Raw genomic sequence first — 18,337 nt, 5'->3', positions numbered from 1 at the left:
TATGATTGGCACGAAAACCTGACTGAAACTTATCAAAACATCCGTTTGATGTCAGGAAGGCAGTTAATTGATTAAAAACAATTTTTTCAATTATTTTACCAACGAATGGCAAATTGGATATGGGCCTGTAGTTGTTGAGTACTGAGACATCCAGGTTATTCTTTTTATTCAGAAGTTATCCCATCGTCGACGTAGAAATTGCGTAGCACAAACTCTTTGGCATCTGTGCCATATTCTGCTTCACCCAGTTCTGCTGTGTGCTGTAGGCCATATATGGCAACAGCTGGTGATGGACTGTTTCCAAAGACATGCACAGTCATTCTGTACTCGATGATTTATTCTCCGGGGCAGTTTTCTTTGTGCCACAAGAAGCGAAGATAATTGTGGTGGTCTTGTTTCACCTTGAATCTGTAAAACATTTGCTCGATGTCCGCAGTAATGGCTGTTTTCTCTCTTCGGAAGTGCATCAGCACACCTATTAAGGTATTGTTGAGGTCGGGCCCTCGTAGCAGAACGTCATTGAGTGATGTGTTATGATACTGCGCACTCGAGTCAAACACCACTCTAATTTTGTCTGGCTTTTGGGGGTGGTAAACGCCAAATATTGGCAAATACCAGCACTCTTCACCTGGCTGCACAGGTGGAGCGAGTTCCGCTTGGCGGGTTTCAATGACCTTTTGCATGAAGTCAAAGAAATGTTCCTTCATATCTGGTTTCCTCGAGAAAGTGCGTTGCAGTGAAGACAGCCTCTGCATTGCTTGTTCCCTGTTGTTCAGAAGCTGATGTCTAGGTGAACGAAATGGCAGTGGCGCCACCCAGTAGTTGTCTTCATCAAGGTACACTTCTTTGTTCATCATGTCTATGAATATGTTGTCTTCGATTGAGAGTGCAGTTTTTTCATCGCCAGCATGTCTCAAGAAAACATCTCCAAGGCAACTTGGAACTGAACTGAGGCTGGAGTAGCGTGGCACATCAGGCACATACTGGAAGGGGCGAGAAGTTATCTGCTCCTTGACTTGAACATTCTTGGTGCAGTGCGTGAAGAATGAGGTTCTGCCGTTATTGAGTATGTTTGTGCTGTTCACGTACCTTATGCACGCACAAGACATCTCTCCCCAGGAGTAAAAGGATCTGAGCGTTGGGATCTGGAGGTGGGATTTTGCCAGCCACTGGGGCAAGGTGGGGGAAGTGTTGAGTTATCTCTGGTGTTGGAATTTCCGCTTTGTCATCAGGAATGGTGTTACATTCTATAAGGACAGGAAGTGCTACTGTAGATTTCCCATCAAGTGACTCCACTACAAAGTTGCTCGCCTTCCTCCCCGCCGTCTCAACCGTGCCTGAACATGTCTTCAGAGTGTAGGGAGAGGAGTTACCTTCAATGCCGAACAGATCGAAGAACTGTGACTTAGCCAACGACCGATTACTCTGGTCATCTAGTACTGCATAGACATGCTGCATTCGTTCACGCTGGTTGGAGGGGTACACTCTTACTAGATATATCTTCGAGCATGACCTGGGTTGGAGAGACTTAGTGCATATCTCTGTGCATTTAGAGCTCACGCTCAGAGGATCACTTGTCTGCTCTGACTCACATTTGGTCTCTTCAGTGGACCAAGGGGCGGGCCCAGGGTGTAAAGCAGTCACATGCTTCTCACTGTCACATTCTTTGCATTTCACAGATAACTTGCAGTCCTTAGCAATATGTTTGGTAGAAGCACAGCATCTGTAACAGATGGAGTTTTCTTTCAGATAGGCTTTCCGGTCGTCCAGGTACTTGCTTCGAAAAGCTCGACACTTAGTGAGGGGGTGGGGTTTGTCATGGATGGGGCAGTGTTTGTCTGGCTCATCTGACTTCTTCTTAGCCTGGCTGGACGTAGAGGCTGAGGCAGTGGCCGACACTTCAGTTTTCTTGACGAAGACAGATGGCTTGTTTGACTTAATGGTTCTGTCCGGCTTCATGCTGCTTGCACAGCTGGATGAGGAGAAAACGAAACTTGGGTCGTTTCTAGTTTTCGCTTGGCCACATATAAACTGCACGAAAAAGCTAAATGGTGGGAAGGCTACTTTAAACTGTTCTTTATATCTGGAGCCTTGTGTCATCCATTTTTCCTGAAGGCCGTATGGGAGTTTTTCAACTATAGGGTTAACACCCCGTGCAGTGTCGAGGTATGCGAGCCCGGGTGTGATGCCACTCCACTTAGCAGACTCTAGCTCCTGTAGCAGGTCTCCCAGTTCTCTGAGTTGTCGAGGGTCTTTGTTTGTATTGCGGGGGAAATCTTCAAGTCTTTTCAGCAAAGCATGCTCGATGACTTCAGGGCTCCCATAGCAGTCCTCTAGGCGCTGCCATACTAGCTGGACTGCTTTCTCTGGACATGATACATGGACTGACCTGATTCGTTTGGCATGCATGGAGGAGTCTGGCCCGAGCAATTTGACGAGTAGGTCAAGCTCTTCTCTGTGTGTCAGGCTTAGGTCGTGTGTTATGCTCTGAAATGAGGTTTTCCATGCCCAATAATTCTCCGGGCGGTCATCAAATTGGGTCAGTCCTGAACTCACCATCTCCCTTCTTATCAAGTAGGTGGCGAAGTCTGGAAGCTGAGGCGGTGCATCCATGTAGCCCTCAGATGTTCCATGTGAAGGAGGGTTGGGGGCGTACTGTGGTGCGAGGTTGTTCTGTTGGCTCGCATAACTGACTGGAGTTTGCCGAAGGAGGTTGCTGGCATGAGGCTGAGCTTGAGGAGAGTGCTGAGTGGCAGTTGGAGGAGGAGGAAGTGTCTGTGATTGAGGAAAAGGCTGCTGAGCATATTGCACTGGAATGTTCTGTACATACTCCCTAGTGAGCTGGGCTCTCTCTTCTTCTCCAAAATCAAGGCGCTGTTCATCCTCCATGTCAGCCGCTGCTTCATAGACCTCCGCTTCTCTGGATGCCGCTGTCGCTTCCTTCTCTAGCTGCAACACATGAAGGTCGGCTTCCACCTCTGCTTTGCGGCGCGTTGCTTCAGCCAATGTTTTTTGTTGCTGCTCCTCAATGCGAGCTTTCTCGCATAACATTGCGGTTTCTCTCTCTGCATATGCGATTTTCACCTTATACGCCTCTGCCTTCGCCCTTGCTTTGGTTGCTGCACTGCTAGCTTTTGATGCACTGGATCTTACTGATGAGGCTCTAGACTTCGCCTCTAAAGTTTGCAGTTTGTTCTTGTCTTCCTGAGACATGTTGGGTCTTCAGACGGCGACGCTGCTGTGCTGTTGCTTTTCCCGCCAAGTGGAAGCCCTTTTACTATTCTGTCCTAGTGATGTGTCCCAACAATGCACAGACAGATAGTGAACGGTTGAATGAGAGACAGAGCACAGCTGATGCTGTCAGTGTCAGAAGCTTTACTGTAGAACTCATCCAAATTCCGTAAAACTAAAGAAAATACAAATAAACGTATCACAAAGGTGTTCCATGTGTAAAGCATACATTCAAGTTGCTAGCGAGCTAGCATAACACAACTCGTTTAACTAGTGATGTTGATTCCAGACAAATACACAGTTAACCTTTTCTTTAAACGTATTTCTCTTTCAGTTTGTTAATAGTATCAACGGAAATGCACATCTTAAGTGTAGACTTTCAAACAGACAACGAAACAACTTACGGGCATATCTACTCCAAGGATTCAGCGAACGCACAGCACAGCATACATACTGTCTAACTTGAAAACATTACATCCGGTCAGTGACGGTGAACTAAACCCACATTGCAACACTATTTTGACCAGTAGATGGGACTCACGCACCACAAACTACATCCAAGGCTTCTGCCCAGAGAGAAGCTAAGGAAACAGACTAAACTCGAAACAGACGAATTCAAATTACAAAAATTAAATAAAAGTCATAACAATTATCCTGTAGACATGCAGAAACTGCACAATAATCCGAGTAAAAGAACATTTCATTTTTATCTCAATTTCATATCTCATCTTTCATTTTGCAAAAGAAATAATAATAATAAAGTTATGCTCTATGCATTAATTGTGCTTTGTTTTCAGAAACTCTACCATGTAAATAACTTTATATAACTACAATCACCAAATCTACTGCAAAACCCGACCCTGGTCATTAATAGAAAGAATAATCTGAGCACCAGACTGTGTGTGTGTGTGTGTGTGTGTGTGTGTGTGTGTGGTAGGTTGATTTGTCTACCTCATTGTTGAAAACAGTTTATTTTCATGTTCGCATTAAAGTGATGCTAATGAGCCAATGTTATTAATTTAAAGTTAACTTATTAACTGCCTGCTCAGTAATTAAGGGATTTTGTTTGGCCCCTGTCAGAGTCCCTCAGATCCTTACACTCGCCCATTTTTCCTGCTTCCAACACATCAACGTCAAGAGCTGACTGTTCTCTTGCTTTATAAGCCCCGCCCCTCGACAGGTGCCACTGTAATGAGATAATCAGCGTTATTCGCTTCTTCCCCTCTCAGTGGGTTTAATGTTATGGCTGATCGGTGTATATTATAATTTACTACAACACAACAGCTGGTGATGCACAACAACAGAAGCGAAGCAACTAAACAGTGAAAAGTAAGAACCTGAATTGTGGTTCCAATGAATGGAAACACAGGTACAAGTGATTAACAGGGCATGTGAAAGGGTCATGTGATCTGATGGGGCTGATGGTTAAAACAGTCCAAGTCAGCCATGTCACAGAGGAAACCAGTGCTGATGTGATATACTGTACTGGTTTTCAGGCAAAATTATTTCTTGAATACACAAATATTATTCATTATTGCTTTTGGTCTGGACATAAATAACTTTCAGATCTTTTACAGGTTCAGGTTCTGCTTGGAATGCCATATGCAACACAGCATGTGAACGTAAGAATATTATTTTTGTTAATCTTATGAATATTATTTATAAAAATCTAAATCTTTTCATGTTTTTGAAAGATGACATATAATATTTTATATTTGTTTAGCAAATTGTCATCAATTAAAAACAAAGTTGCAGGAATGCAAGAATATTTATGAATGTTAATAATGCAAAATATCAAATATACTGAATCCACAGAAAATTACAATAAAGTTTTTTCCCCCTCAGGACAAAATTATTTGTGTAATACCCCACTATACATGTTCAATGGAAATTAACTGCTTAATATTTTATATCATCTTTAATTTTACCAGGTAAAAACTCATTGAGAGTAAAATCTCTTTTTCAGTGACCTGGCCAAGAAAGCAGGAAACATTGTTATAACTGTATAAACATACAGTAATATCCAGTTTCTATGCAATAAAATATCACGGATAGAACATGCACCATTTCAGAATTAATGGAAGAACAAATTTAAGAACAGTCGCATTGACCAATAGTGCTGTTTTCTCGATCCTTTAAAATTGACTTAAATTTCCCCATCAGAATTATTCTATCTTGTAAAGCTAGACGGCCTTTCGATTTCATAAAACTGGTGAAATTTAGTTCCCCTTTAAATGTGGTGATTGTGATATCTGTTTATTTCTGTAATATGTCACAAAATATCCGGCCGTTCCGTGGCTGGGAAGTTATTTAATTTGTGGGGATTAAAGCAAATAATGTGCATGAAATCGCTCGCTTGGCGCAGTCAAGCAGACAGAGGAAGTCCGTGTGCGCATACTTTAATCTTTATACTTTAATCTTTTTCAGTTTTTACACTTACACTTTACACACAACTCTTTAAACTTTACACTGAACACATTACACTTTACGTTCTACTAGTTACTTTTTATACTATAAAAATTTATACAACAAAATATCGTTCTTTGTACTTTACCTTTTCACTTTGCAGCTTAAATTTGACAGCGTCATTCGTACGTGCCCTTTTCCCTGGAAACAGCAGTATTCAAAATTCATCGGTTATAATTATCAATCATCCACCATACTGAATTCTAAATATAGATATTCAATCAGTCTCTATGTATTTATTATAATTTAGGTATGAAGAGGAAGTGCAAGAATGAGCGTGAAGATAAAAATATTGAAGTTTTATTTACATTTGAATTCTCATCTTAATTCTAAATATAGATATTAAATCAGTCTCTATGTATTTATTATCAAGAAGACAATACATGCAAGAACATTTTGTGACAATAAGAACATTTAATTTTATCTCCTAAATTTGAATTCTCATCTGAATTATAAATGGAGATATTAAATCAGTCTCTATGTATTTATTACTATTCTGTCCTAGCGATGTGTCCCAACAATGCACAGACAGATAGTGAACGGTTGAATGAGAGACAGAGCACAGTTGATGCTGTCAGTTTCAGAAGCTTTACTGTAGAACTCATCCAAATTCCGTAAAACTAAAGAAAATACAAATAAACGTATCACAAAGGTGTTCCATGTGTAAAGCATACATTCAAGTTGCTAGCGAGCTAGCATAACACAACTCGTTTAACTAGTGATGTTGATTCCAGACAAATACACAGTTAACCTTTTTTCTTTAAACGTATTTCTCTTTCAGTTTGTTAATAGTATCAACGGAAATGCACATCTTAAGTGTAGACTTTCAAACAGACAACGAAACAACTTACGGGCATATCTACTCCAAGGATTCAGCGAACGCACAGCACAGCATACATACTGTCTAACTTGAAAACATTACATCCGGTCAGTGACGGTGAACTAAACCCACATTGCAACACTATTATGACCAGGAGATGGGACTCACGCACCACAAATTACATCCAAGGCTTCTGCCCAGAGAGAAGCTAAGGAAACAGACTAAACTCGAAACAGAAAAATTCAAATCACAAAAATTAAATCAAAGTCATAACACTCCCCACCTGGTATGATTTCTATTATACCACTATTTGTTTCATTACAGTCAGCAGTTATTTTTATCAGTTATTCTCTTTGGGGAAAAGTACAACAACTTCACTAATGGGCCTAAGATACTCTTTCACAGTCCCATGTTTGGAGGTCTTTACCATGACTTTGCGGACTCTGTTGTCACTGCTTAGAATGGCCTTTGTAATAAGTCCAACTGGCCATTCACTGCGTTTCACCTGACAGTCTTTAAGCAGTACAACATCCCCTTCTTGAAGGTTAGCTCTGTTTTCAGTCCATTTTTTCCTAGGCTGGAGAGTCTGCAAGTATTCCTGCTTCCACTTTTTTCAGAAAGCATCTGCCAGACTCTGAACCTGCCACCACTGACTTTTGTGTAGATGGTCGATTTTGAAGTCCCCTGGAGGAGCGGGTGCGACGCTTGCTTTCTGAGTCAGTCATTGCAGGTGAAAGAACTTGAGGCATTTCTGCATCTGTCGAGATGGGGGTCAACAGTCGGGAGTTCATGATTGCCATGACTTCAGCCATTAAAGTGGTCAGCACTTCATGCGTGAGTCTTGTAGAACTGTTTGTCAACAGGAGTCCATCGAGGATACGCCTTGCAACTCCAATCATTCTCTCCCACGCTCCTCCCATGTGGGATGAGTGTGGTGCATTGAATGACCAGGTGCAGCCTCGATCGTGTAGAAAGTTTCTGATCTCCGGATCCTCTGTGTTGATTTGCAGCTCCCTGCAGGCGCCGATAAAATTCCTGCCTCTGTCAGACCTCAGATGTTGAACTGGCCCTCTGATGGCCAGGAAGCGTCGGAGGGCATTGATAAAGCTTGAAGTCGACATTGACTCGATCACCTCCAGGTGAATAGCTCTGGAAGTTAAGCAGCTGAAGAGAACAGCCCATCTTTTATTCTCAGCACTACCTCCTCTCGTCCGACGCGTCACTACACTCCATGGGCCAAAGATGTCGAGACCTGTGTGTGTGAATGGAGGATCCACAGACACTCTATCCGCTGGCAGGTCTGACATTTTCTGGTTTTCCAGCTTTCCCCTCAGTCTTCTGCACGTGACACATTTATGGATGACACTAGAGATGAGCCCTCTGCCTCCAACAATCCACAGGCCTGCTGTGCGTATTGCCCCTGCAGTGAGATGGCGTCCTTGATGAGCCACTTGGCCGTGGTAATGTTCCACAATCAGTTTTGCTAGGTGATGTTTGGGTGGTATGATCAAAGGGTGCTTCTCTTGGTCGGGGAGGCCTGCCATGTGTACTCGGCCACCCACTCTCAAGAGTCCCTCGCTGTCGATGAAGGGGTCTAGTCTCTTGAGTGAGCTGTGGCACGACACCTTCCCTTCTCATGTCAGGCTCTTAAACTCTTCCATATAAGCGTCCTGCTGCGCTGCTTTAATGATTGTACACTTTGCTTGTGAAAGTTCTGAGGTGTAAGGTTTTGTGCAGTGGTGCCATTTACTACAGGTGTCTGTGCGTGTGGCCTGAGAGAATGACCTTGCAATGTGAATTAGTGTTGTGACAGCTCTCACGAGTGAATTCCAGCTTGAAAAGCGCTGAAATCTGTGTGTGCCTAGAGACTGAGCTGCGACCTTTGTTGCAAGTGTGGTTACCTGAGGCCTGATCTCAACATCCAGATCTGGGTTTACAAGCTGGAAACACTCTGTGTCATCTTCCACGACATCTGGCTGTTGAAGGAAGGTAGGCCCAGAAAACCAGTTGGTGAGGTGCAACTGAGCTGGTGGCATAGGTCGAGTGGCATGGTCGGCTGGGTTTTGGTCAGTTCGTACATAATGCCACTGGTCTGGGGAGGTGAATTTCCGAATGCGTGCGACCCTGTTGGCCACATACATGTGAAACCTCCTTGTCGTGTTGTGGATGTACCCAAGTACCACGCGGCTGTCTGTGTAAAACTGGACATGCAGGTCAGCATCCATTTCTTCTTTTATGAGCTCCATGAGCTCAACAGCAAGCACTGAGGCACACAACTCCAAGCGTGGGACAGTGTGAGCAGGAAATGGAGCTAGCTTAGATTTGCTCATCACAAACCCCACGTGATGCTGTCCTTCTAAATCTTTGATCCGCAGATAGGCCACAGCAGCAATGGCCAGAACGGACGCATCTGAAAAGACACACAGCTCTCTGCTAACAGCTTGAGAGAACAACGCTGGAACATATGGTCTTGGAATGTGTAGGTGTTCGAGGTCTACAAGAGACGTGGTCCATGCTTCCCACTGAGCCTTTTTGTCTGCTGGGAGAGGCTCATCCCAGTCCTGTTGCATGCATGAGAGTTCTCTCACAAGAGCCTTGCCTTGCATGGTGACTGGGGAGACGAACCCCAAGGGGTCATACAGGATGTTGACCGTTGAGAGTGTCCCTCTCCGCGTGAATGGTTTTACCTCTCTTGACACTCTGAATGTGAAGCAGTCTATTTTCAGATTCCAGCTCACACGAAGACTGTGCTGTAGAGAGGCAGCGGGTCTGCACTCAGATCTAAGTCCTTGAGCTCCTTTGCTCGTTCCTCTGACGGAAAGGCTTCCATGACTATAGCACTGTTGGAGGCAACTTTATGAAGTTTCAGGTTTGCGGCTGCCAACATCTTTTGTGTTCTTTTCAGCAGGTCAATCGCTGTCTTTTCGCTGGGAACAGAAGGCAAGGCAAGTTTATTTGTATAGCGCATTTCATACACACAGGCAATTCAATGTGCTTCACAAAAAATAAAAGCATAAGACCAGTAACAAAGAATTAAAGTAAAAGTGAAATCATTAAAATCCAAAATTAAAAAGAAATTAAAATAAAGAATTAAAGTAAAATCATTAAAATCAAAATTAAAAGAAATTATGTTAAAGGAAATTAATTACACTTTAGGTAAAAATTAATCAAGTGAAAGCATCTGAAAACAGCTTTGTCTTGAGCCTGGATTTAAAACTAACAACAGTAGAAGCATTTTTGATCTCATCTGGAAGTTGGTTCCAAAGCTTAGCAGCATAGCAACTAAAGGCTGCTTCACCACACTTCGTTTTGACAGCTGGTATTACTAGCAAGTTTTTCTCCTGTGATCTTAGAGACCTAGTTGGTGCATATAATTGAAACATATCCAGTGGGTAGCTGGGTCCCATCCCATTTAATGTTTTAAATAGAAGAAGTAATGCCTTAAAGTCAATTCTATAGCTCACTGGGAGCCAGTGCAGAGACCTTAGGATTGGAGTGATATGGACTACCCTTTTTGTTCTTGTAAGAACCCTTGCTGCTGCATTTTGGATTAGTTGAAGCTCTTTGATGGTCTTTTTTGGAAGACCTGTGAAAAGGCTATTGCAGTAATCAACCCTACTGGAGATGAAAGCATGAATAAGTTTTTCTAGATCATGTATTGACATGAGACCCCTGAGTTTAGAAATGTTTTTTAGGTGATAGAATGCAGACTTTTTTACCACTTTCATATGACTGTTGAAGTTAAGTTCGCTGTCAATAAGGACACCAAGATTTTTGACAGTATCCTTTGCTTTAAGCCCCTTAGTTTCAAGAACAGTGGCAATCCTAAGCCTTTCCTCCTTTTTGCCAAATATAATTACTTCAGTTTTATCTGCGTTCAGCTGAAGAAAATTGTGAGACATCTATTTGTTAATTTGGTCAATGCATCTATGAAGAGACTCAAGAGGGGCATAGTCATTAAGTGACATAGCTAAGTAAAGCTGAGTGTCATCTGCATAGCTATGGAAGTTTATTGAGTTATTCTTAATAATTTGTCCAAGTGGGAGCATATAAAGGTTGAATAGTAATGGTCCCAGGATTGAGCCCTGGGAACCCCACAGTTCAAGGACACGGGTGATGAACTGTGGCCTCCAATGGCCACATAAAAAAATCTTTGTTGTAGGTAAGATTTTAACCAGTTGATTACTATACCAGTAAATCCAACCCAATGCTCCAGTCGATGTAACAGTATGGAATGATCTACCGTGTCAAATGCAGCACTTAAGTCTAAAAGCACCAAGACTGATGTTTTACCAGCATCAGAATTAAGCCATAGGTCATTCATGACTTTAGTAAGAGCTGTTTCAGTGCTATGATTGGCACGAAAACCTGACTGAAACTTATCAAAACATCCGTTTGATGTCAGGAAGGCAGTTAATTGATTAAAAACAATTTTTTCAATTATTTTACCAACGAATGGCAAATTGGATATGGGCCTGTAGTTGTTGAGTACTGAGACATCCAGGTTATTCTTTTTATTCAGAAGTTATCCCATCGTCGACGTAGAAATTGCGTAGCACAAACTCTTTGGCATCTGTGCCATATTCTGCTTCACCCAGTTCTGCTGTGTGCTGTAGGCCATATATGGCAACAGCTGGTGATGGACTGTTTCCAAAGACATGCACAGTCATTCTGTACTCGATGATTTATTCTCCGGGGCAGTTTTCTTTGTGCCACAAGAAGCGAAGATAATTGTGGTGGTCTTGTTTCACCTTGAATCTGTAAAACATTTGCTCGATGTCCGCAGTAATGGCTGTTTTCTCTCTTCGGAAGTGCATCAGCACACCTATTAAGGTATTGTTGAGGTCGGGCCCTCGTAGCAGAACGTCATTGAGTGATGTGTTATGATACTGCGCACTCGAGTCAAACACCACTCTAATTTTGTCTGGCTTTTGGGGGTGGTAAACGCCAAATATTGGCAAATACCAGCACTCTTCACCTGGCTGCACAGGTGGAGCGAGTTCCGCTTGGCGGGTTTCAATGACCTTTTGCATGAAGTCAAAGAAATGTTCCTTCATATCTGGTTTCCTCGAGAAAGTGCGTTGCAGTGAAGACAGCCTCTGCATTGCTTGTTCCCTGTTGTTCAGAAGCTGATGTCTAGGTGAACGAAATGGCAGTGGCGCCACCCAGTAGTTGTCTTCATCAAGGTACACTTCTTTGTTCATCATGTCTATGAATATGTTGTCTTCGATTGAGAGTGCAGTTTTTTCATCGCCAGCATGTCTCAAGAAAACATCTCCAAGGCAACTTGGAACTGAACTGAGGCTGGAGTAGCGTGGCACATCAGGCACATACTGGAAGGGGCGAGAAGTTATCTGCTCCTTGACTTGAACATTCTTGGTGCAGTGCGTGAAGAATGAGGTTCTGCCGTTATTGAGTATGTTTGTGCTGTTCACGTACCTTATGCACGCACAAGACATCTCTCCCCAGGAGTAAAAGGATCTGAGCGTTGGGATCTGGAGGTGGGATTTTGCCAGCCACTGGGGCAAGGTGGGGGAAGTGTTGAGTTATCTCTGGTGTTGGAATTTCCGCTTTGTCATCAGGAATGGTGTTACATTCTATAAGGACAGGAAGTGCTACTGTAGATTTCCCATCAAGTGACTCCACTACAAAGTTGCTCGCCTTCCTCCCCGCCGTCTCAACCGTGCCTGAACATGTCTTCAGAGTGTAGGGAGAGGAGTTACCTTCAATGCCGAACAGATCGAAGAACTGTGACTTAGCCAACGACCGATTACTCTGGTCATCTAGTACTGCATAGACATGCTGCATTCGTTCACGCTGGTTGGAGGGGTACACTCTTACTAGATATATCTTCGAGCATGACCTGGGTTGGAGAGACTTAGTGCATATCTCTGTGCATTTAGAGCTCACGCTCAGAGGATCACTTGTCTGCTCTGACTCACATTTGGTCTCTTCAGTGGACCAAGGGGCGGGCCCAGGGTGTAAAGCAGTCACATGCTTCTCACTGTCACATTCTTTGCATTTCACAGATAACTTGCAGTCCTTAGCAATATGTTTGGTAGAAGCACAGCATCTGTAACAGATGGAGTTTTCTTTCAGATAGGCTTTCCGGTCGTCCAGGTACTTGCTTCGAAAAGCTCGACACTTAGTGAGGGGGTGGGGTTTGTCATGGATGGGGCAGTGTTTGTCTGGCTCATCTGACTTCTTCTTAGCCTGGCTGGACGTAGAGGCTGAGGCAGTGGCCGACACTTCAGTTTTCTTGACGAAGACAGATGGCTTGTTTGACTTAATGGTTCTGTCCGGCTTCATGCTGCTTGCACAGCTGGATGAGGAGAAAACGAAACTTGGGTCGTTTCTAGTTTTCGCTTGGCCACATATAAACTGCACGAAAAAGCTAAATGGTGGGAAGGCTACTTTAAACTGTTCTTTATATCTGGAGCCTTGTGTCATCCATTTTTCCTGAAGGCCGTATGGGAGTTTTTCAACTATAGGGTTAACACCCCGTGCAGTGTCGAGGTATGCGAGCCCGGGTGTGATGCCACTCCACTTAGCAGACTCTAGCTCCTGTAGCAGGTCTCCCAGTTCTCTGAGTTGTCGAGGGTCTTTGTTTGTATTGCGGGGGAAATCTTCAAGTCTTTTCAGCAAAGCATGCTCGATGACTTCAGGGCTCCCATAGCAGTCCTCTAGGCGCTGCCATACTAGCTGGACTGCTTTCTCTGGACATGATACATGGACTGACCTGATTCGTTTGGCATGCATGGAGGAGTCTGGCCCGAGCAATTTGACGAGTAGGTCAAGCTCTTCTCTGTGTGTCAGGCTTAGGTCGTGTGTTATGCTCTGAAATGAGGTTTTCCATGCCCAATAATTCTCCGGGCGGTCATCAAATTGGGTCAGTCCTGAACTCACCATCTCCCTTCTTATCAAGTAGGTGGCGAAGTCTGGAAGCTGAGGCGGTGCATCCATGTAGCCCTCAGATGTTCCATGTGAAGGAGGGTTGGGGGCGTACTGTGGTGTGAGGTTGTTCTGTTGGCTCGCATAACTGACTGGAGTTTGCCGAAGGAGGTTGCTGGCATGAGGCTGAGCTTGAGGAGAGTGCTGAGTGGCAGTTGGAGGAGGAGGAAGTGTCTGTGATTGAGGAAAAGGCTGCTGAGCGTATTGCACTGGAATGTTCTGTACATACTCCCTAGTGAGCTGGGCTCTCTCTTCTTCTCCAAAATCAAGGCGCTGTTCATCCTCCATGTAAGCCGCTGCTTCATAGACCTCCGCTTCTCTGGATGCCGCTGTCGCTTCCTTCTCTAGCTGCAACACATGAAGGTCGGCTTCCACCTCTGCTTTGCGGCGCGTTGCTTCAGCCAATGTTTTTTGTTGCTGCTCCTCCATGCGAGCTTTCTCGCATAACATTGCGGTTTCTCTCTCTGCATATGCGATTTTCACCTTATACGCCTCTGCCTTCGCCCTTGCTTTGGTTGCTGCACTGCTAGCTGTTGATACACTGGATCTTACTGATGAGGCTCTAGACTTCGCCTCTAAAGTTTGCAGTTTGTTCTTGTCTTCCTGAGACATGTTGGGTCTTCAGATGGCGACGCTGCTGTGCTGTTGCTTTTCCCGCCGAGTGGATGCCCTTTTACTATTCTGTCCTAGCGATGTGTCCCAACAATGCACAGACAGATAGTGAACGGTTGAATGAGAGATGGAGCACAGTTGATGCTGTCAGTGTCAGAAGCTTTACTGTAGAACTCATTCAAATTCCGTAAAACTAAAGAAAATACAAATAAACGTATCACACAGGTGTTCCATGTGTAAAGCATACATTCAAGTTGCTAGCGAGCTAGCATAACACAACTCGTTTAATTAGTGATGTTGATTCCAGACAAATACACAGTTAACCTTTTCTTTAAACGTATTTCTCTTTCAGTTTGTTAATAGTATCAACGGAAATGCACATCTTAAGTGTAGACTTTCAAACAGACAACGAAACAACTTACGGGCATATCTACTCCAAGGATTCAGCGAACGCACAGCACAGCATACACACTGTCTAACTTGAAAACATTACATCCGGTCAGTGACGGTGAACTAAACCCACATTGCAACACTATTATGACCAGGAGATGGGACTCACGCACCACAAATTACATCCAAGGCTTCTGCCCAGAGAGAAGCTAAGGAAACAGACTAAACTCGAAACAGAAAAATTCAAATCACAAAAATTAAATAAAAGTCATAACAATTATCCTGTAGACATGCAGAAACTGCACAATAATCCGAGTAAAAGAACATTTCATTTTTATCTCAATTTCATATCTCATCTTTCATTTTGCAAAAGAAATAATAATAATAAAGTTATGCTCTATGCATTAATTGTGCTTTGTTTTCAGAAACTCTACCATGTAAATAACTTTATATAACTACAATCACCAAATCTACTGCAAAACCCGACCCTGGTCATTAATAGAAAGAATAATCTGAGCACCAGACTGTGTGTGTGTGTGTGTGTGTGTGTGTGTGTGTGTGTGTGTGTGTGTGTGTGTGTGTGTGTGTGTGGTAGGTTGATTTGTCTACCTCATTGTTTAAAACAGTTTATTTTCATGTTCGCAGTAAAGTGATGCTAATGAGCCAATGTTATTAATTTAAAGTTAACTTATTAACTGCCTGCTCAGTAATAAAGGGATTTTGTTTGGCCCCTGTCAGAGTCCCTCAGATCCTTACACTCGCCCATTTTTCCTGCTTCCAACACATCAACGTCAAGAGCTGACTGTTCTCTTGCTTTATAAGCCCCGCCCCTCGACAGGTGCCACTGTAATGAGATAATCAGCGTTATTCGCTTCTTCACCTCTCAGTGGGTTTAATGTTATGGCTGATCGGTGTATATTATAATTTACTACAACACAACAGCTGGTGATGCACAACAACAGAAGCGAAGCAACTAAACAGTGAAAAGTAAGAACCTGAATTGTGGTTCCAATGAATGGAAACACAGGTACAAGTGATTAACAGGGCATGTGAAAGGGTCATGTGATCTGATGGGGCTGATGGTTAAAACAGTCCAAGTCAGCCATGTCACAGAGGAAACCAGTGCTGATGTGATATACTGTACTGGTTTTCAGGCAAAATTATTTCTTGAATACACAAATATTATTCATTATTGCTTTTGGTCTGGACATAAATAACTTTCGGATCTTTTACAGGTTCAGATTCTGCTGGGAATGCCATATGCAACACAGCATGTGAACGTAAGAATATTATTTTTATTAATCTTATGAATATTATTTATGAAAATCTAAATCTTGTCATGTTTTTGAAAGATGACATAGAATATTTTATATTTGTTTTGCAAATTGTCATCAATTAAAAACAAAGTTGCAGGAATGCAAGAATATTTATGAATGTTAATAATGCAAAATATCAAATATACTGAATCCACAGAAAATTACAATAAAGTTTTTTCCCCCTCAGGACAAAATTATTTGTGTAATACCCCACTATACATGTTCAATGGAAATTAACTGCTTAATATTTTATATCATCTTTAATTTTACCAGGTAAAAACTCATTGAGAGTAAAATCTCTTTTTCAGTGACCTGGCCAAGAAAGCAGGAAACATTGTTATAACTGTATAAACATACAGTAATATCCAGTTTCTATGCAATAACATATCACGGATAGAACATGCACCATTTCAGAATTAATGGAAAAATAAATTTAAGAACAGTCGCATTGACCAATAGTGCTGTTTTCTCGTTCCTTTAAAATTGACTTAAATTTCCCCATCAGAATTATTCTATCTCGTAAAGCTAGACGGCCTTTCGATTTCATAAAACTGGTGAAATTTAGTTCCTCTTTAAATGTGGTGATTGTGATATCTGTTTATTTCTGTAATATCTCACAAAATATCCGGCCGTTCTGTGGCTGGGAAGTTATTTAATTTGCGGGGATTAAAGCAGATAATGTGCATGAAATCGCTCGCTTGGCGCAGTCAAGCAGACAGAGGAAGTCCGTGTGCGCATACTTTAATCTTTATACTTTAATCTTTTTCAGTTTTTACACTTACACTTTACACACAACTCTTTAAACTTTACACTGAACACATTACACTTTACGTTCTACTAGTTACTTTTTATACTATAAAAATTTATACAACAAAATATCGTTCTTTGTACTTTACCTTTTCACTTTGCAACTTAAATTTGACAGTGTTATTCGTACGTGCCCTTTTCCCTGGAAACAGCAGTATTCACAATTCATCGTTTATAATTATCAATAATCCAGCATACTGAATTCTAAATATAGATATTAAATCAGTCTCTATGTATTTATTATAATTTAGGCATGAAGAAGAAGTGCAAGAAAGAGTGTGACGATAAAAATATTGAAGTTTTATTTACATTTGAATTCTCATCTTAATTCTAAATATAGATATTAAATCAGTCTCTATGTATTTATTATCAAGAAGACAATACATTCAAGAACATTTTTGACAATAAGAACATTTCATTTTATCTCCTAAATGTGAATTCTCATCTGAATTATAAATGGAGATATTAAATCAGTCTCTATGTATTTATTATGTTGTAGACATGCAGGAGCTGCGCAAAGTTCTGGGTAAAAGAACATTTCATTTTTATCTCAATTTCATATCTCATCTATCATTTTGTAAAAGAAATAATAATAATAATAATAATAATAATAATAATAATAATAATAATAATAATAATAAAGTTATGCTCTATGCATTAATTGTGCTTTGTTTTCAGAAACTCTACCATGTAAATAACTTTATATAACTACAATCACAAAATCTACTGCAAAACCCGACCCTGGTCATTAATAGAAAGAATAATCTGAGCACCAGACTGTGTGTGTGTGTGTGTGTGTGTGTGTGTGTGTGTGTGGTAGGTTGATTTGTCTACCTCATTGTTTAAAACAGTTTATTTTCATGTTCGCATTAAAGTGATGCTAATGAGCCAATATTATTAATTTAAAGTTAACTTATTAACTGCCTGCTCAGTAATAAAGGGATTTTGTTTGGCCCCTGTCAGAGTCCCTCAGATCCTTACACTCGCCCATTTTTCCTGCTTCCAACACATCAACGTCAAGAGCTGACTGTTCTCTTGCTTTATAAGCCCCGCCCCTCGACAGGTGCCACTGTAATGAGATAATCAGCGTTATTCGCTTCTTCACCTCTCAGTGGGTTTAATGTTATGGCTGATCGGTGTATATTATAATTTACTACAACACAACAGCTGGTGATGCACAACAACAGAAGCGAAGCAACTAAACAGTGAAAAGTAAGAACCTGAATTGTGGTTCCAATGAATGGAAACACAGGTACAAGTGATTAACAGGGCATGTGAAAGGGTCATGTGATCTGATGGGGCTGATGGTTAAAACAGTCCAAGTCAGCCATGTCACAGAGGAAACCAGTGCTGATGTGATATACTGTACTGGTTTTCAGGCAAAATTATTTCTTGAATACACAAATATTATTGGGCGGCACGGTGGTGTAGTGGTTAGCGCTGTCGCCTCACAGCAAGAAGGTCCTGGGTTCGAGCCCCGGGGCCGGCGAGGGCCTTTCTGTGCGGAGTTTGCATGTTCTCCCCGTGTCCGCGTGGGTTTCCTCCGGGTGCTCCGGTTTCCCCCACAGTCCAAAGACATGCAGGTTAGGTTAACTGGTGACTCTAAATTGACCGTAGGTGTGAATGTGAGTGTGAATGGTTGTCTGTGTCTATGTGTCAGCCCTGTGATGACCTGGCGACTTGTCCAGGGTGAACCCCGCCTTTCACCCGTAGTCAGCTGGGATAGGCTCCAGCTTGCCTGCAA

The 18,337-nt window shown here is 42.2% G+C and overlaps 1 protein-coding gene across 1 annotated transcript in view; it reads left to right on the top strand.

Annotated features, from left to right (window-relative positions):
* Positions 1 to 18,337, top strand: part of adgrg11 (adhesion G protein-coupled receptor G11) — a 136,474-nt gene that overhangs the window by 54,452 nt on the left and 63,685 nt on the right. The window contains exons 9-10 of the mRNA XM_060913558.1: positions 15,706 to 15,750; positions 17,093 to 17,119. Of these exons, the coding sequence (XP_060769541.1) occupies positions 15,706 to 15,750; positions 17,093 to 17,119 (72 nt within the window). The remainder of the gene's footprint in view (positions 1 to 15,705; positions 15,751 to 17,092; positions 17,120 to 18,337) is intronic.

The sequence above is a fragment of the Neoarius graeffei genome, chromosome 2 (genome assembly GCF_027579695.1).
Source record: "Neoarius graeffei isolate fNeoGra1 chromosome 2, fNeoGra1.pri, whole genome shotgun sequence".
In the NCBI taxonomy this organism is placed as follows: domain Eukaryota; kingdom Metazoa; phylum Chordata; class Actinopteri; order Siluriformes; family Ariidae; genus Neoarius; species Neoarius graeffei.
The sequence above is the reverse complement of the archived record's forward strand: the minus strand, read 5'-3'. Positions and strand labels throughout refer to the sequence as shown.